General features: G+C 39.7%; 2 protein-coding genes across 3 annotated transcripts in view; one reads left to right on the top strand and one right to left on the bottom strand.

The window, feature by feature from the left end:
- Positions 1-4,750: 4,750 nt before the first annotated feature.
- TAS2R38 (taste 2 receptor member 38) lies at positions 4,751-5,900 on the bottom strand. The gene has a single exon (XM_002751918.5). The coding sequence runs from the start codon at positions 5,807-5,809 to the stop codon at positions 4,808-4,810; it is 1,002 nt and encodes a 333-aa protein (XP_002751964.1). The 5' UTR covers positions 5,810-5,900; the 3' UTR covers positions 4,751-4,807.
- A 10,817-nt stretch (positions 5,901-16,717) lies between these two features.
- Positions 16,718-23,611, top strand: part of MGAM (maltase-glucoamylase) — a 118,808-nt gene continuing 111,914 nt past the window's right edge. The window contains exons 1-3 of one of the 2 annotated variants that reach the window (XM_035254556.3): positions 16,718-16,800; positions 17,102-17,265; positions 18,687-18,758. The gene's annotated coding sequence lies outside the window, so the exon portion shown is untranslated. Of the gene's footprint in view, positions 16,801-17,101; positions 17,266-18,686; positions 18,759-21,836; positions 21,889-23,611 lie in introns of those variants that run through there. The other variant, XM_035254555.3, reaches the window with a different exon arrangement.

Raw genomic sequence — 23,611 nt, 5'->3', positions numbered from 1 at the left:
TATAGCAATGCATGAATGATCTAACATATCAAGAAAACTAAAAGCATATGAAAGCTAGAGTGATTATTTTAATATCCATCCAGGTGGACTTCAAAGCAAGTATTATGAGAAATAAAGGTAATTTTAAATTATTTTATAATTCTAAAATTATAAAAGGGTAAATTTATCAGATAGGCATAGTAATTATAAACATGTAAGAATTTAATATTAGAGCTTCAAAAAGGATAAAGCAAACACTGACAGGACTAGAGAGAAATAGACAAATCCACAATCGTGTTGAAAGATGTTTAAATGTATCTCTCATTATTTGAGATTAAAATGACACAAAAAGTCAGAAAAGTGTAGAATATCTAACAGTATCAAACAGCTTGACCTAATTGATAGTTATGGAGCACTACATTCAACAACAGCATATCTTTTTCAAATACTCATGAATTATTCACAAAGACAATATGCTGAGCCATAAAGTAAGTCTCAATAAATTTCAAAATATTGAAATATTATAGAATATGTGTTCTGGTGCATTAAATTAGAAATTACTATCAATAAGACATCTAGTGAAGTCCCAAATTCTTGGAAATAAAACAATGCAATTCGAATACAACATTGGTGAAACAACAAATATAAAGTATAATTAGATAAAAGTTCAAATTGATTAAAAATGAAAATGCAACATATCAAAATTTGCATGATGCAGGCAAGATGTGTTGAGCAGGAAACTTAAAGCTTAAATGTTTACATTAGAACAACAAAAATTTTTCATTGTTGATCAAATTCTCTGCTTTAAGAAGCTAAAGCAGGAAGAGAAATTAAAACAAAGAAAGAAGAAAGAAAATAATAAATAACAGGACATAAATAGGAGGAAATAAAAGAAGTAGAGAAAATCAAATGAAAAACAAATGTTGATTGCTTGTAAACATCAACAAGTTGACGAATCACTAGCTAAAACAATAAATAAAAAGAGACAACAAAGTAATCAAAATTGAGAATAAGGGAATAGGGAAACATACTACAGACATTAAAATGTCAATAAAGGGACATTCTGATAAAACTTTTGGCAAAAAGTTAAAAACTTAGATAAAATGGACAAACTCCTTGAAAAATGAAACCAAAATAGACACAAGAAGAAATAGAAAATCTTAATAGCACTATAGCTATTAAATAGGTTGTAATTATTAAAGAAATATAGACCTTTATGAATTAAACATTTCAGGTCCAAATGGTTTCTCTGGTGAATCATATCAAATATTTAGAGAAGAAATAATACTAATCTTACACAAAGTTTTAAGAAAATAAAGATGGAGGAAATGTTTTCTAACTTGTTTCATTAGGCCAGAATAACCTTGTCACCAAATCTTGACAGATATGCAATTAAAAAAAATAGAGGTTAGTATTCCACATAAATATATATGGCAAGATCCTTAACAATATATTAACAAATAAAGTAGAGCAACATATAAAGAGAATAATACACTATAACTAAGTGAGGCTTATACCAGGAATGTGAGGTTTATTAAACATTCGAAGATTAGTCACTGTAATTAACCATGTTAACAAAATGGAAGAGAGAAACTGTATCTCAATAAATACAAAAAATTTTTAAATAAAATTCAATACTCATTATTGGTAAAAATTGTTAGCAAAGTTGAAATAAAAATGGGCCTTTTAAATCTGATAAAGGGAATCTACAAATGACCTACAGTTAACATTATATCCAATGATGAAATAGTGAATATTTTTTTCCTAAAAACAGGAACAAGGCCAGAATGTATATTCACATTAAATCTAATCAGTACTACACTGGAGATCCTAGCCAGTGAAATAAAATTTTTTTTTTTTTTTAAAAGGGCATACACATGGAGAAAGAAGAAATAAAATTGTCTTTATTTGCTGATAACATTATTAAGTATAAAATTTCAAAGAATCTTCAAACAGCTACTAGAAACAATATATTAATTTAGAATAGTTTTTTGTAAGATAACAGTTAACATACAAAAATTAATTGTATTTTTATATGCTGGAAGCAAATAAATAAAAATTTAAACCACCCTATATACAATAACATTATAAAATATTAAATACTTAAGTATAATTTTATCAAAAGACCTCTACAGTAAAAATTAAAAAACTTTGCTGAGATAAACTGAAGACAAAAAATAAAGAGGTATGTTTGTAGATTTTCAGACTGAATATTTTTGAGTATTTTAAAACTTACCAGCAATCTACCATAATCAAAAAGTGAGGTATTGGTTAAAGGCTGAACAAACAGATCAATGGAACACCATATAGAAACCAGAAACAGATTCATGCATATATAGTCATATGATTTTCGACAAGAGTTCATGTCAATTAAATGAGAAAATAAAAGTCTTCAATAAATGATATTGGGATACTTAGATAGACATATGAAAACGCTAAGTTCAGCCTTACTTAATACTACACATAAAAATTTGAGATGAATTATAGTCCCAACATAAAAGTAAAAACTATGAATATTCTAGAGAAAAATCATAGAGACTATTTTTGCATGTCAGAGGCAGGCAGATATTCCTTAGAGCAGAGAGAAAAAGCACAAGCATTGTAGAAAAAAAATGACACTAGCTTTTATTAAAAGTCATAATTTCTGCTTATGAGCATACTATTAAAAAGAAAAACCACAGTCTAGGTCAAAATATTCACAATACATATATCAGACAAAGGACTTGTATACAGAGTGTATATGCTATATATATATATTTTCACATACATATATACATATATTTATGTATATATGTGTGTATATATACACACATGAAACAAATTACAAATCAATAAAAAGAATATGAAACAGTTGTGTATATATAGGAGTTGTATAAGAATACGTATATATATATGATCACACATACCCAAATGCTACAAAACAATAAACTCTTACAAATCAATAATAAAAAGATAATTCAATTTAAAATGGGCAAAAAAATAGTTACTTTATAATAGAAGAAATACAAATAGCCAAGAAGCACACAAAATTGTGCTCCATATCATTAGTTAGAAGACAAATGCAAATGGAAACCACAATGAGATACCATTTCATTCTCACTAGAATGGGCAAAATTAAAAAGACTGACAAAACATTGATGAGAATGTGGAACAGCTCTCCTACATTATTGAGGGGACCATAACATGTTAGAATCACTTTGGAAAACTCTTGAACAGTTTTTATAAAGTTAAATAAATATAAACTTTATGACACAGTAATTCCACTCCTAGGTATTTACCTGGGAAGTGAAACTATGCCTACAGAGAAATGGATTCTTCAAGAATATGTATAGAAACTTTATTCACAGTATCCCCACACTATAGGCAATGCAAATGTTCAGCAATAGTGAGTAGATAAGCAAGCAGTGACTCATAATATTATGGGTGAACCTCAAAAATGTAATGTTAAAAATAAAGCCATACAAATAAGCATATGAAAAGATGCTCCACCTCTACACCAACAGGGCGTCTAGAACAGTGGATCTCAACACTGACTGCACCCTGAAATCAGCTGAGGACCATTAAACAAAAGGAAACCTCATTTCGTCTTGAGAGACTTGATTTTATTGCCCATATTTGGCCTGGATGTTGAGCTTTTTAAAAAAGCCTCTTAGGTAATTTCAATGTGCAGCCAAGAGCGAGGACCTATGTCTTTGAGGGAAGCCTAAGACAACTTCAGTGTCCACCAAGGAAAGGAAGCCAAATGAAGCTGCACACTTTGTAGCCACTGGAGGTGAAGAGATGACTAAATTTTGGAGGAAAACTGAGGTAAGTATTAGATCTATTAAGACCAAGTGCCTGAGAGGAGAAAGCAGTTCTCTGGCCTCACAGCTGACAGAACTAAGAGCCTTGGTGGCGAGTCTTAAAGCTGTGAAGCCTATCAAGATTTAAATGTCTGGCATATCGTGTTTTCTCCTGAGTCTTTCAGTACCTGATCTGAGGAAAGACTTCCTGTCTGGATTCCTGTGCAAAGAGACAGAGAAGGCTGATTCTCTACAAACGTATCTTCCAGCTAGGCGATTTTAGTAGGGTACCCAACTAGAGAGATCAATACTTGGTATTAGGCAAAGCATCATCTTCAAAGGCAAGGTGGGCATAGTCAGAAAGCCCACAAGGGCACCTACTTGCATCCAGGTCACCTACTGAGCAGATCTGCTTCTCTTCCATCATTATAAAGTAGGTCAAAGTGCATTGTCTGAATCAGTGTATTTTCAGACAAAATGACCCCTGTCTTCTTGTAGCTGAAGTTATGTGGTACCTCTTGAATCTGAAATTATGACATAATTATTTTTCCAAGTTTGTCTTTGTTTCCATGGAAATTGTGGAGTTTGAAGAGGATTATATACTTCTTGTAGTAGTGAATATTTCCAAATATGATGGTAGCATCAGTCCTGAGAAAGAGGATTAGCAGTCACTTTAAAGGCCAAACATATTATCTTGGGATTTAGATATTATTTCAGAAGAGGTGACTTCTCATGGTTTGATTCATACCAATAATAAGCTACAGTAAAGGATTTACACTGAATACCTCACCTAACTATTTTGTTCATTTTAACAAAATAAACCTAAGACACCAATAACATTATTCTTGCCTAGGCCATGTATAGTGCATAATTATTTTATTCCTTTATAAGTGAGTTCATTGATACAAACTAGAGAGACTTTCAGTTACGTTTTACAGAAGAAATCGGGAGGCTTAGAGAGGAATCAGACTTGTATTTCTGAGGAATCAGGCATGTTCATGAAGACTTACAGGCGTATGGATGAAGAGCTCATTTCATGTCTGTTCTCAGCATAGTGTCCTGGGATCTGCCTTGTGGTCAGCCCTTACCTTCAGGCTGCTCTGAGCCCAGAGCAGAACGGTTGTCACAGCTCTTCTCAACTTGGCATTGCTTGAGATCAGGATGGCTGCATGGCCAGAGGGACAAGCTGCCATTATCCCAACACAAACCATCATGCCTATTTTGTTGCGCCACAGAAACAGTAGGGGCATTGAGATGAGGGCAGCACAGAATGACAGCACAAAAAAGCAGAAAAAGGAGACAAGAGATTTGAGGGCTTTAATGTGGGCCTCCAGGCTGGGGTCACGAGAGTCTCTGGTATGGACCTTCATTGTCCTCATGTGCCTTCCCAGAGAGACAGTCAGCATCCAAGAAGAAACCAGAAACAATAGGAAAGGAGGGACAGACCACAGATAGCAGAAGAGAAAGGAATAAAATAAGTTGAGATCTGTAATCTGCCAGTTGAGTCTTGTATTGTTATTCACGAATAGCACAGTTGTGACTGTGAAGTGAAGTCTGCTAAAAAAGTCTGAAACACAGATGATGGTGCAGATGCAGGAGCAAAAAATAATACCCAGGAGCATCTGGGAGATCTTCCTGGAGACCCATCTTGCCAAGCAGATCAGAAAGGTGTGAGAGAAACGGATGAGCTTGGAGCAGTAGAGGAGGCTGAGGCAGGTGGCAAGCCAGAGGTTGGCTTGATTTGCAATCATCCACAGCATGGTGATGGCTTGGTAGTTGCGGTTCAGTGGTTCTTTCATCTTCTGGAAGTGGGTAAGCTGGAGGGCACTCAGAAACAGCAGTCCATGCAGCAAAAGCCGGTTGATGCTGAGACACAGCAGCACACGATCACAGTTGTTCAGTGGCTGCCTCTTCACTATGTCCCAAAAATTCACCAAGAAAATGAAGCCATTGGTCAGAAACCCCACTGCAAACTCCAGGACCGAAATGAACAGAAATGTACTCTTGACTTCATAGGACACAGTGGAGGTAGAAGTTAGAGTCAACATGATGTCTCTTCTCTAGCCGGCTAATCTCTACTTGACTAATGATCTCTAATTGGCTAATCTAAAGGCCTAGATGCCACCCAGTGCAGAAGGGTAAATGTACATTCCAAGCCAGAACCGTTTCCTTCACAAAGCATCCAGCTCTTTCCCTAGATCTATCCCAAAGTGAGAGCATAAAAGTTCTGGCAGGAATCTTAGAGGTATGTTGTTTCTCTAGAACATCTCTTGGATACACATAAGAGCTAATCGTAGGGTGGAAGACTAATGGTTCTATCTTTTGGGTGATGCAGGATTAATAAATCCAGATGTTCCTGTACAATGGCCTTCCCAGAGGGCCACAGCACAGCATCAGGGATGCAAACAAAACATAGCTTCAGTTTCCCAAATCCGGTTTTGCATGCCCATCTGGACCTGTGTGGATGGAGAAGAGAACAGGATTTGCTTACGGGATTTAAGGAAACCTGCAGCAGGCAAAGCAGATATTCTGGTGATCTCAGGTTTGAAATAGAGTCTCTTTCCATTTGCATTCCTTCTTTCACCTGTGAAGCAATGACTCTTATCACAGACTTTGTTTTCAATATAGACAAACTCATGGTTCCTTTCAAGGTGTCAGTGAATGACTGCAGTTTTATTTGCTATTGCCAAAGGTTTCATGCAACCATCATTATTATGCCAGGCACTCTGCTTGATAAGGAGAATATTAACATAAACAAGACTAGCACTCTGCCATGAAGGGAGAGGAAAGGAGGCATAGTTGGCTTGGACTATTACAGAAGCCTTTTTATCTGCTCTCTGTGCTTCCCAACTCCCTTACTCAATTTTTCACAAAGCAACAGTAGCAATCTTGATAAGATATAATGTAGAGCCTGTCATTTCCCTATTTAAACCTTTCAGGGCCTCTGAACTCACTATTGTTAAAAGAAAAACCTTATCCAAATTAAGTTTAACAGAGTTTAATTGAGCAAAGAACAATTCATGAATCGGGCAGCCTCCAGAACCAGAGTAGGCTCAGAGACTCCAATGCAGCCATGTGGTGGAAGATTTGGGGACAGAAAAAGGAAAGCGATGTACAGAAAAAGGAAGTAAGGTACAGAAACAGCAGGATTGATTACAGCTTGGCATTTGCCATAGTGGAACACAGTTTGAACAGTTGGCCACCATTGATTGGCCAAAACTTGATGACTGGCACAAGAGTAGGCTGTGGTCTGTCTACAACTCCATTTAGGTTATAGTTCACAATGTACAGAGAAACCTTCAGGCTGAACTTAAAATATGTAATGAGGTAGCTTTAGGCTAAGCTTGATTTAACACTATAAAAAGCTAAGCTCCTACAGTGGCCTACAGGTCCCACATAATCAGAGCCTCTGTTCTGCTCAGATGCCATCTTCCTCTCTGTCTCCACACCAGCCACGTGGACCTCATTCCTGTTCTGCGAATTCACCAAGCACCCTCCTACCACAGAACCATTGAACTTGCACTTTCCACTCCTTGAATTATTTTTCCTCTATGTCTTCCCATTTCCCACTCTTTCTAAAAGATCTCCTCTCAAAAGTCATCTTATTAGAGAGATGTTCCCTACAAATTGTATCCCTTGCCTTATATTAGAGGCATACTGTAATATTTAACCTGTTTTACACTTCTGCATGTATTCAATTAATTATTGCCTATACCCACCATCCCCCACTAAAAATTTAAGTTTCTTGGGGGTATTTGTTACTTAACACATATTTTTGAATGAATAAAATTTTCATAAATGAAACATTTAGTAGTCTATAGCACCCCCACAGGTTTGTTTATAACAATGTTGTATTATATTTTTAACATTCCCGGAATTATATTCTAACATAAATGCCTATAATTTCTGAAGTCTAGCTTTCTCCCCTTTTAAACATTTTCAAATATTTGTTGAGCTCTGGCCTTTCAATATTTCCAATACTCCTTTATTTCTAAAGGAATTGGATGGATTTCATGATCCTATCTATAAGCTTTGGAAAAATTCAGGCTAGTTACTCAGTAGAGATTGGAGAATTGATTATTTAGAGACTCGGTGTTATTTTCCAACATTTCCTCCCACTCTGATGCTTCCTTCCCACTCTTACAAATGCGGTGACTTTATCAGTTCTTTCCCAGTTGTTTTATGATTGCTCTTCATGTGTCACTCACTCATACTGGGGAATGAGTGAAGATGGAAGGAGAGGAGCAGTTGAGTGGCTCTGCTTTTGGCTTGCTATCTGTTGTGTGAGAACATCTTCTTAAGAAGTGGACTTGCTCTGCCTAGTGCTTTGCCGGCACTCTCGGCTAACTCTTCACAGCCACACTTTGGGCATCCTGCTTTCTCTAAGTCTGCTCTCAGCTTAGAGGCAAAGGCTTGTGTTGAGTGTGGGCTCTGAATCCAGGGTACCTCAAGTTAAGATCTGGCTCTCCTGTTTACACTGTGTGACCCCGACAAGTGACTGAACTCTTTCCATTCATCTCAGATGAAATGGAGATGATGTTCAAAATAGTACCTATCTCAGAGGGTGACAAGGATGACCTAACTTCACACACAAGATGTGCTTGGAATTGTGACTGGTACATGATGGCCCAGTCAATAAATGTTAGTTACTATTACCACTGTTCTTGATGTTCCTCACCCAGTCCTCGTTTTTGGATATTCATTAAAAATACTCCTTTAATCCTTTCAGAGTTATTGGCACTGTCCCATTGGTGTTTTTACTTTTTCTTTGTATTTTTTATGTTTTGACTAAATCTTCTTATTACTAGTAATGACATAAGTCAGTGAGTACTAAAGATGTTCGCTCTTGTTTTATTCTGAACTGTTCATATGATGATATTTATATAGTCTTTATTTGTGCATCATGATGTAGCAGTTGTATTTAATTCACTGTGTTTGTGATTCACTTCATTTGGGTCATCCATGCTTATAGAATGTCAAACACAGGCAGTTCTGCCCTTTCAATTGAAGCTAATTTCCTCCTTGCCTTCACCACCCCAGGTGGTGGTATTGCACTAAAGGTGTTTAGAAAAGATGTTTGCTTCCCTAAAAAGTCTATGTAGAAACTTGCTCCACTGCACAAGCAGAGATATGTAACTGTACAGTTAGAGCCACTTATATCAAGATTATAACCTTTTATATAACAATAAAGTTCTTTATGTTATTTCTTAGAGCACCAAATCCCAACTTAATCTTTCAATAATCAAGGGCTCTTTTAGAGAAAGGTAACACAAACCTTCATTGATACTCCCCTCCATTTGACTTAGGTACACACATTGTTACCTAAACAATCTTCTTTGTAGATAGTCCTTAGCAATTGGCTATTTTTTAAAAATGGTTTACTCAGGAAACTAAAAACAATAGAGTCAACTGCAATGCTAGTAAGAGCAGTGGTAGGAATACAAAGTTAATCAGATGTAATAAAAAAACTTTAGTCTCTGGATTTTGCAACTAAACCTGTTAAAAATTCTTAACCTATGTAAACTTGTGTTTAGACTTTTACTGCCACTTATTTTTGGAGACTGGAATTACATTCTTTGGATTGATTGTTTTAAAACTTCATCAGCTTGACAGAAGAACACTATTACTAGTAATTTCAAACCTCATTCCCTTAAAATACCTTGCTTAGATGTTTCCAATGACTAGAGAAATGGACATACCAATATATCTTTATTAAGAACAAAATATATTCCAGCTGTTTTAATGGGCACTGAGGACACACTGGTAAACAAAGGGGTATTCGAGGAACTGAAACAGCAGAGCCTTAAGGTAAAACCATAAAGCTTAAAGGAAGTCATATCTTACTTTAGGGGAAAAACGCCACTAGATGACTTCAGATTGCAGAGTTAACTGAAAGAAACAATGTTGGAGGAGAAACAATGGACAGGAAACAGACGATTGGGGTAGTATCATTAGGAAATACAGGCAGTGACCATAATGGACAGAACTCAAAACATGAAATGGCACTCAGAAAGGTGATGAGGCAGGAAGGAGCTTGGTGCTTTCACGCGGAGAGGGGAGGCCCTCGTGGCTGGCTTGTAGCCACAGGTGAGACTGCAGGTGAGGCTGGGCTCAGGGCCAGGGCAACTGCTTCCACTATTGTGTGATTATAATATAAAGTGACTGTGATTGGCTAGCTACCATTTCCCCCGGCCCCGTAATTGGCTACAGGAGATAGGATCTCCTGTCCTTCCCCACCCCGTGATTCGCTAGTTCCCGCACCCCCACCCCATGATTGGCTATCTCCGGTTCTTCCCCCTCCTCCCCGTCCGTGATTGGGTATCTCCCGTCCTCCCCCGTGATTGGCTCTCTCCCGTTCTCCCGCTGCCCGAATTCCTAGGCCAGCAAGACAGGTGAGAAAGAACAACTTGCCCCCAGGACGCGGGGAGACCTAGGAGGAGTCTCTGCACCTCCAATCTCCCCAAATAATCAGGCAAAGCAATGGACTTCAGCTTTTACATGACGTTCCAGCTCCCCCAGGACCGAGTCTTCCGATCGCTATTTAACAGCTCCCACCAGGTGGCGCCAGACCACTGCGAGGCCCGGAATTCCTGTCAAGAATCGCGGTTCATCCTCACTTCAGCCACTTGAATAGTAACGTGGTCCCATATCTCACGCAATTGAAATTTTAGACTCCATTTACTGCGTTATGATAGGTTGAATTTCCTTGATTCTCACAGTTGCCCTGCGAAGAATGTAATGATACTTCCACTGTGATGAGAAAGTGGTTTCGGGAAGGTTAAATAGTTAAATATCTTGGCCAAGGTAAACTAGCGAGGAGCTGGGATTCCAACCACAGGTATTCTGATTTCACCTTTGACGCTCCTTTCTCTAAGCCTAACTCCCAATCTAGGTTTCAGGCTGGAGCAGATACCCTTCCTTTGATAAGATGCCTGGTAACATTTTTTTTCCATCCTCGACCCTATTTGAGCTTTTTTCTTTACTTTCTTTTTTTTCCGTGGGCAGGGGGAATGCATTTGCTCTTGTGTATTCCCTCAGGGTGACGAAGGGAAGCGGGTGATAGCTCATTCCATTCCCAGGAGAGAGAAAAATTGAGCCTGGATAGGTTTCCACCTCAGGAGGCCACTGTTCTGGTAAGGGAAAGGAGTGGGGGAAAACCTCGCTAGGTTCGTTTAAAGAACATGTAGATCTTTGCAACAGGTTAACATAGCTATTAGTAAGTTAGAGCCCTGGAGCATAAAAGGAAATTCCTCGGAATTTTTTCAGGTGGATCTGGGATGATGTCTTCCTTTACTCCCTTCCTGCAGGCTTCCTGTATCTCCTTTGCTTCCATTATACTTTTTCCCTAGCACAACTGTAGCACTTACCATGTTTATTAAAATATGTGTTTGTTTACATGTGTATCCTCAGTTATACTGAGCAGGGAGTATGTATTGTTCTTTTTCACTCCTTATTGTATATGGCAAATAATTAGATTTTTGTTCATTTGTTTGGGCATTCACTTTAAATCCAAAGTAATGGTTTGACCAACCTTGCTTTCTTATTAATGTAGGTATGTTGGTCCTGCTTAAAGCCAGATGAATTCACTCCTGGATTCTTTTTATATTATTTATGTTTTTTTATGAGACAGGGTCTTTACTCTGCTGCTCAGGCTAGAGTGCAGTGGTGTGATCTCAGCTCACTACAACTTTTGTCTCAAGCCATCTTCCCACCTCAGCCTCCAAAGTACCTGGGACTACAGGCACATGCCTCTATGTCCAGCTAATTTTTGTGTTTTTTTGTAGAGGCAGGGTTTCATCATGTTGCCCAGGCTGATCTCAAACTCCTGAGCTCAAGCTATCTGCCCGCCTCAGCCTTCCAAAGTGCTGGGATAACTGATGTGAGTCACCACGTCTGGCCTCCTGGGGGTCTAACGTGTTTTCTGCACTGAAGATCAAAGTCTGCATTGTGTAACCATTCTGGAGAGCACCCATCCTAAGAGAAGAAAAAATTAGGTAGTGAAATGATCCAGTAACAACACTGTAGGCACCAAAGTGTAGGAAGTCTCTTGTTCTAGGGAACATGGTGTTTGCCATGAGGCCTTGACCTCTGTCCCAGTTCTAAGGACTTCTGTCTGAATCCAAAGAACAGTTTATGAAGTAGGCCCTTTTGGCTGCAAGCAGTCAAGATTCATTCAGGTGAGCTCCAGTAATATGGATTTTTATAAGCTACATCAATAGTTCTTGAGGTTTAAGGTACCCCACACTAGGGAGATCAGGATCACCAGGGAACTTGTTAGAAATGCAAGGCCCCTGACCTATTGAATAAACAGCTCTGAAGGTGTTCATGATTCTGTGTTCTAACAAGCCCTTCAGGTGATTCTGATGCACACTCATGTTTGACAACTACTGGGATATACAGAGAGAGATTTTCCAGGACTTCAGCAATAAGCCGTACTTTGCAGAGATTAAACATCACTTGGGTGTGAAACTTTATTCAGGATCCATGTTGCTTTTTTTTTTTTTTTTTAGCAGTAGGAGTTAATTGCCATTCACTTGAATGTTCCACTGTGAGATTCAGACTCTTGTTAGAAATTGAAGAAGGGCTTTGATGCTTTTAGCTGGTATGATGCCAAGAGTCCCAGGAATTCTGAAATCCAGCTCTTCCTGTTATTCCTGTGACATGAGAAGAACAGCAATGAAAGGGCGTGTAACATAGGTATTACTCTTTTAAAGGTGACAGCAGCACCCAACAGCTCTTGCTGCAAAGCCCTGGTACCATTGGGTTGAAGCAAGCAGTAGGCCCAGGTAGAATCCACATATCAAACTTGCCATTCTTTCCAGGGTAGATACTACCAATTGATTGCCCATGCAGTATTCTCTCCATTATCAATGGAACTTCTGTGTTTCTTTGGCAGGTCAGGATTTCTAACTTAAAAAACTACAAATCTCATCCTTCTTTCAAATAGGAATGTCCAAATGGATGGAATTTCTTAGAAAGCCCTTGTTGCCTTTCCCTTTTTCTGTGTCTGAACTTGAATGTATTGTTGGACTCTAACCGTAAGGGAAAAGCCAAGATAATCAAAGCTTTCACTCTGAAATCCTTGATGGCTGAAACTATACCAGCAACTACTCTCTTCCAGCCTTATCATTACTTGTTAATGGGAAACTCTCATGTCCTTAAGCCACAGTGCTTAGAACATTATTATTTGAAGCTGAATGCAATTACTAACTTATCCAATATGAAACCTATACCTCGGGACCAGAATGTGCAAGAGTGGAGAGAGGGAGAGGAGAAGTAAGAGGGATGGAGAGTGAGAGAGAGTGAGTGTTAGAGAGATAGATTACTTACTTATTTGGAGAAAGAGAGAAAGAAGAGCAAACTTGCTTGCAGGAAGGATCTTGGGTCTAATTGCCCATCTAAGCATGTGAAGCCGAGGGTGGAATAGAGAGAAGGGCAGCCTGCTTCTGGTCTATGTTTGCTTGTCAAGAAGAGGTAGGAAACAAGAAGTGCCGCAGAGGAAACCGCAGAAAAGCTGTCTTTACTCCCTGCATTTTAAGGCATATTGTTTTTGTCCACACATATTTGTTACAGGGAGGTTGGCAGAGTGGTAATGGTATGAGGACATGTGGTTAAAGATTCTCTCACACAATTTTTATTTCTGTTTTTCTATTTTTTCATTTTGTTCTTGCTACTAATTGATCCTGCTAGCAATTCTCTCTGTGTCTTACACTGAAAAAGAGAATCTGAGTGGTTGAGTGGGTCACCCAGTGGGACACTTCCTGAGCTGTAGGCCAGTTTCAGGATTGGCTGTCTTTGGGTTAGGTGCCCATCCCTGGTCCCAGCATATATATATATATTTTTTTTTTTTTTTTTTTTCTTTCTTTCCTTTTTTTTTTGAGAGGGAGTCTCACTCACGTCACCCAGGCTGGAGTGCAGTGGTGCAATCTCAGCTCACTGCAACCGCCGCCTCCTTAGTTCAAGTGATTCTCCTGCCTCAGCCTCTGGAGTAGTGGGATTACAGGCACGTAACACTAATTTTTTGTATTTTTAGTAGAGATGGGTTTCACCGTGTTGACCAGGATGGTCTCAGTCTTCTGACCTTGTGATCCACCTTCCTTGGCCTCCCGAAGTGCTGAGATTCCAGGCAGGAGCCACTGTGCACGGCCTGTCCTGGCATCTTTTTTTTTTTTTTTTTAATTGAGACAGAGTTTCGCTCTTGTTACTCAGGCTTGAGTGCAATGGCGTGATCTCGGCTCACCGCAAACTCTGCCTCCTGGGTTCAGGCAATTCTCCTGCCTCAGCCTCCTAAGTAGCTGGGATTACAGGCACACGCCACCATGCCCAGCTGATTTTTTGTATTTTTAGTAGAGAAGGGGTTTCACCATGTTGACCAGGATGGTCTCAATCTCTTGACCTCGTGATCCACCCACCTCGGCCTCCCAAAGTGCTGGGATTACAGGCGTGAGCCACTGAGCCCGGCCGTCCTGGGATCTTTAATGCCAGCATGGAATCTTGTGATTAGGGACATAAGATCACTTTTCTCAGCAGGGATCTGTGGGTGGGGATTCCTTCTGAGGGACCTCTGGACCCCTCTTTAAGTTTTGTTTGGTTTACAAACATGAGCTAAAGGTAAGGTGGTTTTAGGTAAAAGCTGACAGAGTTGTAAGCCATTGGATGACAGCCTTTTTGTGCTTCTTCCTGGCAGATTTCACATAAGAGAATATGTGTGGCACTGGCACTCAGAGGCGGCTCCTTCCTTCTGCAGACAGGGTTGCTCAGGCCATACCCAGAGGCAATGTGGACATGGCAATTCCCAGCAAGCAGACTAGGAGAGGGGAGGTACCTGGAGGAAGAATGCTGAACCAGAGAAGACAGCAAACATGACAGAGACTATACCTGGCCATGAGACATTGTTTGTGAATTTAAGACATTTCCTATGGCATTCTTTTCACATTTTTCCCTTGGGGTAGGGGACTGAAGGGAAACATACCTACCAGTGGCTCATTATAGGGGAAAATTTTTGTAGAATTTAGTGTTTGATGTTGCAAAACAATTGTATATACATTTTCATACTATTACATTATACTGCCACAATTTTAGCAATTCAAAATATTGATTGAAGTGACTTACTATTTTCCAATGATCTTGAACTAAAATGGAACTTCCAAGAAAATGCATTATGAACTTCTCAGTATGCCACCACATACCTCCTAGGGTACATGTATCCTCATCTAAAAAACAAAATTCAATGGGGATGCCAATCAATTGGGAGGGACTTTGTGGGGATTTGGAGGTTCTACACTTGCAGGTGGTTGTAAAAGCCAGAAAAATGCAGATCACAGGAGAATAACTTTTTGCTTATTGGTTGGATTATGATTAGACATTTTTGATGGAGATAGTTATTTATACTGGGCAATGGAAGACAACCTGAGCCTGTCATAGCAGGGCTAGCAGGGACCATTTTGTGACACTCCCAAAAATGTGTCTCAAATCCACATTTTTGGGAGGGCGAATCCGTCTGGACGGGGTTGGGTCATCTGTTGAGTACTGGTTCACTCAGCTATGATCAAAGGGTTGGGGTGATGTTGAGCTTCCTTCGCAGAAGTGGACCATGCATGTGTCAGTGAGGCACAGGGGAGGTGGCCAGGGAGGAAATGATGGGGGTTTCTAGACCAAGATTTGAGTGTAAAAAGAAATAGCCAACTCTGAGGTAAGGATGGTAGAATTTGACAACTGATAGGATTTGAGGGATTCCCATGTGGGAGACTTGGTGGGAAATCCTCTTTGAATTTGTTGAATGAATGAACAAACATTAAGTCTGAAAAAACCATTTTCCATATTTACTGATTTCAAATCCTATGAACATTGAATTCCTGGATTGAAATTAAATTAGTGTGAGTTGAACTCCATCACTATATGAGTGACCTTTAGCAACTCATTCCTCTTAGTATCTATTTCCTCATTTATACGTGGGCATTAAAAATACCTGCCCTATCTTAAAAGATTGTTGTAATCAATGAGATAGTACAGATTAAAGTACTCTGGGGCTGGGTGCAGTGGCTCACACCTTTGGTTTCCATACTTTAGAAGGTCAAGGTGGGTGGATGACCTGAGGAGGAGTTCAAAACTAGCCTGTCTCTACTAAAAATACAAAAATTAGCTGGGTGTGGTGGTACAGGCCTGTAATCCCAGCTACTCAGGAGGCTGAGGTGGGAGAATTGCTCGAACGGAGGAGGAGGAGGAGGAGGAAGAGGAGGAGGAGGAGGAGGAGGAAGAGGAGAAGGAGGAGAAGGGGGAGGGGGAGGGGGAGGGGGAGGGGGGTGCAGTGAGCTGAGATTGCACCGCTGCACTTTATTTAGCCTGGGCGACAGAGCAGGACTGTCTAAAACAATAAAATAAATTTTAAAAAGGTATTCTGAAAACTGCAAAGTATCCCACAATGTAAAATTTTATTTATTTATTTTTAGACAGAAGCTTGCTCTGTTGCCCAGGCTAGAATGCAGTGGCGTGATCTTGGTTCACTGCAATCTTTGCCTCCCGAGTTCAAGGGATTCTCCTGTCTCAGCCTCCTGAGTAGCAGGGATTACAGGTACCCGCCACCATGCCCAGCTAATTTTTGTATTTTTAGTAGAGATGGGGTTTCACTGTGTTGGCCAGGCTGGTCTCAAATCCCTGACTTTGTGATCCGCCCACCTCACTCTCCCAAAGTGCTGGGATTACAGGTATGAGCCACCTCGCCAGCCAAATGTAAAGTTTTATGTGAATACTAGATATTGTGTTATTCCTAAAATTCTCTCTGTACTCATACCTATGTGTGCATGTGTTCTGTGGTGGTAGAGAGGAAAGGAATAGAAGGCAGTGTAAAGCTGCTAAGTAATAGACATTTCACAAGACAAGGAAATGCTGTAATGTCCTCACCTTCCTCTGAACATTTCTGGGCAGATACATTACTCCTACTCCAACCCATTCATTTTCTTCCCTTTGCAGGTGGCATGTGATGTAAAGGGCTTTTATATAGGACAAAAGAAAGAAAACAACTTGGCTACAATAAAAACAGGTAAAATTTAAAGTTTATAGGCTATGGAGACTGAGAAATTATTTTGATAGGGAGGGGGTGTAAATGTCATGTGCTTGTGAGTGTGTGTGTATGTGTGTGAATATGAGAGAGAGAGAGAGAGTGAGAGTGTGTGTGTCAGTCTTGTAGTAGTGGTTTTTCTCACTGGCCTGTGGAATCAGTTCAGTGTGGGATGTGTTCACTGTTCACTGTGGCTATTCCTAAGGGTTGAGGCATTGGAGGAGCAGTTCTTAATAGAGTTTAAGCTAATGATACTGCTTGCTGGATATTATTTCATTTTCAGAAAAGACTGGTTGAGAAGGAGTTGGGAAACTGACTTTGGATGTCAGGTACTTATGTCAGCATAGGCTCAAAATAACACCATGAAGTACACATGATCATCCCCAATTTCCAGACAAGGCAGTTGAGCTTCAGAAAATTTAAATGACTGTCCAAGTTCTGCAGAAAGTAAGTAGAGGACTTCATATTTAAGCCCAGCCTAGTTTGATTTGAAACTCCATTTTCTTCCTTCTTTTCTCTTTTTTCTTTTTTTTTTTAAATTAGAGACAGGGTCTTGCTGTGTTGCCCAGCTGCAGTGCAGTGGTGCTATTATAGCTCCCTGCAGCCTCAAACTCCTGGGCTCAAGTGATCCTCCTGCAGCTGGACTGGGGCTGCGAATCCCTAAAGTGCATTCTCCAAATTTTCCAAAATTCCTCAGTTTTTATGAAAAATTCCCCCAATTTTTATATTCAGTCATCTGGAAACATGAAAATACTCTCCAAAAAATGATTTATCTTGAATGAAATCTTATATTTGACAATTTCAAACTAAAGGGATACTTTTAGGGACACCTACTCCACCCACAGCTAATTATTGGTAAAATCCACACAGATAAAATTATTATTTTCTATAAGGATTTTATTCCAGGAAGGGAGAACACATGAACTCATGTTCCATGTAGGAGGATGAAGAATGCACACTGGATCTCATCTGTCCCTTCTGGACTCAGCAGTCAGAATGGGCTCTTCATGTGGTTCTGGCTTTGACAGGGAGTTTGAGGAAATTGTGGGCGGAGACTTAAGGAGTGGCTAGTACTACTCTGAGCACTTTGGGGAATGCACACCTATAAAACAGAACAATATACTGTTTTTTTTTTTAAATCATGCTTTAAATTCTGGGGTACATGTGCAGAACATGCAGGTTTGTTACATAGGTATACGTGTGCCATGGTGGTTTGCTGCATCCATCACCTCGTCATCTACATTAGGTATTTCACCTAATGCTATCTCTTTCCTGTCCCCCACACCCCCTGATATCCCTCCCCTAGCCCCCCACCCCCTGACAGGCCCAGGTGTGTGACGTTTCACTCCCTGTGTCCATGTGTTCTCATTGTTCAACATCCACTTATGAGTGAGAGCATGCGGTGTTTGGTTTTCTGTTCTTGTGTCAGTTTGCTGAGAATGATGGTTTCCAGCTTCACCCATGTCCCTGTAAAGGACATGAATGCATCCTTTTTTATGGCTGCATAGTATTCCATGGTGCATATGTGCCACATTTTCTTTATCCAGTCTCTTATTGATGGGCATTTGGGTTGGTTCCAAGTCTTTGCTATTGTTAATAGTGCTGCAATAAACATATATGTGTATGTGTCTTTATAATAGAATGATTTATAATACTTTGGGTATATACCCAGTAATGGGATTGCTGGGTCAAATGTTTTTTCTATTTCTAGATCCTGGAGGAATCACCACACTGTTTTCCACAATGGTTGAACTAATTTACACTCCCACCAACAGTGTAAAAACATTCCTGTTTCTCCACAGCCTCTCCAGCATTCAGATAATCTCTCCCACATTCCCTAGTTATTTGCTTTTCTTTATCAACTACAGGTAAAGGGGATTAGTCTGCCTTCAGCTGAAACTTCTACTGAAACTACTCAAACTTCTCCGCCTTCTAAGAAGGTTTGTGATTATGTTCAATAATTTTACAATCTTTCCAACCATCCTGACTGAACCCTCACAAATGACTACCTGCTGTGTTCAGAATTCTGATTGAGGGTGGAATGAGAGACTGGCATGTTTGAATGGGCCTTGGATTGGGGATTCAGGGTCTGAGCTCTTGTCACAGCTGTGGCAAATACATAATAATCATAATAATTGTAACTGACACTTACTGAGTATTTACTAAGTAACATCAAGTTTTTAAACTCACATTATTTTGTCTAGTTTATAAATTTATTGGATAGGTACCTTAATCTTCATTTAAGTTAAAGGATCAGAAACTTAGTTGTTTAAGCTCCCCCAGCTAATAAGCAGACCTGGGCTTTGCATTCAGTCTGGCCCGTTCGGATCTGGAACTCTGAGTCACCACTCACACAAACCTCATATTCATGGGTCTCAACTTCCTCTTCTGTAAAACAAGGAGGCTGTGGTTAGTGATTTTTAAAGTTCTTTAAGGGCAATACCAAACAATTCAACTCACATGTCCTAGGAGCTTGGTAGATGTGCATTTGGATTAGACACTGGCTGCCTTGGGACCATTGGGAACATCAGTGAGTTCATTTAGGCAAAGGTCTTGTTTTTGTTCATTTTTATTGAGGTAGGCCCTCACTCTGTTACCCAAGCTGGACTGCAGTGGCATGATCATAACTCACTGCAGCCTTGTCCTCCAGGCTCAGGTGATCCTCCCACTTCAGCCTCTCAAGTAGCTGGGACTCCAGGTGTGGGCCACCACACCCAGCTGATATTTTTATTTTTTGTAGAGACAGGTTCTCCTCGTGTTTCCTAGGCTGGCCTTGAACTCCTGGGTTCAAATGATCTTGTCTTGGCTTCCCGAAGTGCTAGGATTATAGGTATGAGCCCCTGCTCCAGACCCAAGGTCTTGGCACTCAGCCAGCCTCCATGCATGTCAGTCTTCCTTTCTTTCCTCTTTTAGCTCTAAATTATTTGATTCCATGATGCCAAAGAAACACAGTAAGTCAGTATTTCCATGGTGGTCAGTGTTCACTGATGGTTGGTGAAGTAAGAAAAGTAAGGATAAGGAAGTAAACTTTTCAAAAGAGATAAATTGATTCAATTTTGATTGTTTATATCTACTGTGAAATGACTGTGATAAGAGATAGTGACTTTTGTGCATATTTTTCAGGTGACATATATGGTTTATAAATTTAGGTCTCTTGGAGCAGTTTCTTTTTTTCCAATTTTTTGCTAGTCCATAAAGACAAATGCCTAGAAAGAGCAGTAGTTGAGCAGGACTTTTAAAATTATGTGTGGTAAAACAGCAATTGTTTAAAAAATTTCTGATATATCACAGACTGAGGCTTTTGTAAAATTAAAACTAAATTACTAAAAAAAAGCATAAAAACCAAGCATATACAGATATAAGTTCCATTTTTAAATTATCAAGATCAATGACATGAAATAATTCTGTCAAATTGTAAGGCAAGCCTCTCAACACGTATCTTCAATTTCTGTGCTTATTTCTTTGGAAGCTGGCAACCACAGGCTCACAGGTAACACTTGGAATATCACAGAGGGGGGACCTCTGCCCTTCTTGGAGGAAGGTCCACTTAGTAATAGCTGGGGTTTGTAGCTATAATTCTGAGAGCCTGTGAACTTGGAAGCGGAAAGTATTTACGTATCTTTGATTTGAATAGAAATTTAAAGTGAGGTTGCAAACTACAGTGGAGTTAGTAGCACCTATGACTTTTTGGTTTCAAGAGAGGTCACAGTTGCTTTCACATCATATATTTAAAACAATCTCAAAATATTTTTATGCTTATCTTGTTTTTGAAATTGCAATAGCTGTTACACATGTTGGTTTATTGTTAGTATATCATCAAAGAGGCACAAACTGTAATTTAAAAAATATTATAATAACTGTATTTCAATGCAATTGATTTTCTTTGTATCTTGGCTTACTGCAACCTCTGCCTCCCAGGTTTAAGTGATTCTCCTGCCTCAGCCTCCTGACTCTTGTTACCCAGGCTGGAGTGCAATGGCGCGATCTCGGCTCACCACAACCTCCACCCCCTGAGTTCAGGCAATTCTCCTGCCTCAGCCTCCTGAGTAGCTGGGATTACAGGCACGCGCCACCATGCCCAGCTAATTTTTTGTATTTTTAGTAGAGACGGGGTTTCACCATGTTGACCAGGATGGTCTTGATCTCTTGACCTCGTGATCCACCTGCCTTGGCCTCCCAAAGTGCTGGGATTACAGGCATGAGCCACTATGCTTATTCTCTAGCCAAGTCTAAGCCCCTGCCGTAATTCCAACCTTGCCTCATGAATGCGGCTTTAAGCTCCAGGCAAAAGGGGGATCATTTTCCCTTGATTCCAAGTTTAACTATAAACTAAATCCCTCTCATAGTTATCTTGGCCTTTGTACTAGAATAAGCGAAAAGCCAACCACACAACCCCCCCTACCCGCCTCAGAAAACCCAATTTAGTCTGGGAGGCTAGAAGCAAGATGGAGTCAGTCATGTTAGATTTCTCTTATTTACAATTCTGCAGAGGCAGTTCAAGAGTAACCAGACTGTTAAAGGATTTCCATACTGCAAACAAGCTTAAGGACACTCTTTTTTTTAGTGGCAAGAAAGAAGAAAACTATTTTTAAAACAATTTCCTTTCATCACAATCATCAGATTGTGCTACTAAACGTCATTGGGTTCCTGAGAAATTAGGAGTCACTGCAGGAGACCAGGGCACTTTTACTGGTCTTTTTTTACTTTTTGCTTTTATCATCTACAAATTTACAAATTGTGTCCGTGTTCTCTTACCAGGCATACTGAGTATCTCCACCACATAATAAACATTCAGTACCTGGAGGGGATGGAGTGGGTCATGAGGGGTGGCTTTTCCTTCCAAAGTCTTAGGGATGTCCTTAGAGCAAGACCATGATTACTAATTAACTAAAAATTCTAATCCTGGAAATAAATCTGGACATTCATTTGCATTTGAAAGCCATTAACATTTCCTTGATAGGTAAGTAAATAGTTACCAGGGCTTTGGTTGCTTTGGTGGACTGTGCTCCTCTGCTTTTATTGCTAAGCCATCCTTCAGACAGAGAGGGAGCGGCTCCAGGAGGTAATGAGGTATGTTTGTGAACCTTGGGTTCATTTATGTGTGTCTACAAGTGTGTGTGAATTTGTATGGATCTCTTTTAGTCAAAAGACCCTTGTTAATTTGTTAAACACAGACAAAGATAATACAAACAATAAATCAAAAATTATGCACATGCACACACATGGAGCAAAATTCTTCTCATTTATCTTTTTTTCCTAGTGTGTGTATCTTCCTCTGAACTAAGGCTGGATCTGTAAGCCTGATTGTAGCAAAACCTGTGTGTTTGTGTGTGTTTCTGTGTGAGGTGTGATGAATTATTTAATAGGTTGAGGTAGCAGGCAGGAATTCAGATTCTGGAAATGAGGTAAGGGAAATGAATAAAAGGAATTAGAATCTGGGAGTGAGATTAGAGCATTTTGAGATATTCCTTCTGAAAGGATATGAAGTTGTGATTGAGAAAAGGCCATTGGAGAACCAATTATAGTCAGAAAACTGAGAACTCTATCACTATGCTAATGAGTTTGGTGCCTCTGTTGATCAATTGCCGAATAATTTTAGGGAATAGTCTGAGGGCATGTGTGTGTAAAATATTGGGATGCATTTATGAGGTGGTGTGCATTGAGGGTAGGGGAGACTTCCTGCAGAATCTGGAAGGAGGTCATAAAGAGAAAGGTAGGGTATTCGTCCTGGCAGTCATGTGTGGAGTAGAATGGAAGTGCCCATGGGAAGAGGAGGTGATGATGGATTATTGTTGGCCCTCACTGCTAAAACTTAAAATTAAAAAAAAAAACAGTTGGACCCTTACTAGTTGCTAGAGTCTAGCTAGACACATGTATTCATTTCTCTTCTGACTGGTTACAGAGGAGAGTTACTCTTGGGGAAAGAGAGAGAAGTTGAGACTAATTCCCATGGGTCTCCCTAAAAAAGGATATCAGTAGGTTCTTGATGCAGGATCTGATGAGTGGCTTTGCTGGGCGAGGAGGACCTCCCAATGTCCAAACTGTCTACAGTCTGTGTCTTGGTGTGGGACAGTAAGTATATGTCTGTAGGTGTGCAAAGCAGGGTGAGATGGAGGAAGTCTTTGGTTTGTTGTACTGGGTAGGTCCCTGTGCTACCAGGGACCAAATGAAGTGGTGTACTAAATTTAAGACAGTTAATTGCTATTTCACTCACACTTTCACAAGATGTCAATGATTATTTTTTATTATCGGGCATTCCCTCACAAATAAGTTTTAATGAGCTAACAAAATTACTATAAAAATTGTTCTATAAGCATGGAATAGAAGTAGAAGAAGAAATTTTCCATTTAAAATTGGTTCAGGTGGGAGCTGTGGAATGTCATGAGAAATATAAGCCTTTGTACACCTTGGTGCTGGGCTAAAGGAGGAGTTGGCTGTCTCCTGGAGATGATTCTTTTGCAGATCAGATGGGGAAACTAAGTCCCAAAGGGGTTAAGCGGTTTTTCCAAGGTTACACAGCTGGTTAGGGTCAGAGCTGACTCTTAGATTTCTCACTTTGGATGTGATCAGACTTGCAAGAAAAAAGCCATTTATTAACTACCTTTTTCCTTCACAAGCAGCTAGGACATGATAAACCAACCCACTAAATATTACCCAGCAATTTTTTTTTTTTGAGATGGAGTCTCACTCTGTTGCCAGGCTGGAGTGCAGTGGCATGATCTCAGCTCATTGCAACTTCTGCCTCCTGGGTTCAAGCAATTCTCCTGCATCAGCCTACTGAGTAGCTGGGACT

This window comes from Callithrix jacchus, chromosome 11 (genome assembly GCF_049354715.1).
Source record: "Callithrix jacchus isolate 240 chromosome 11, calJac240_pri, whole genome shotgun sequence".
Taxonomy (NCBI): Eukaryota; Metazoa; Chordata; class Mammalia; order Primates; family Cebidae; genus Callithrix; species Callithrix jacchus.
This window is presented reverse-complemented; position numbering and strand designations above follow the sequence as displayed.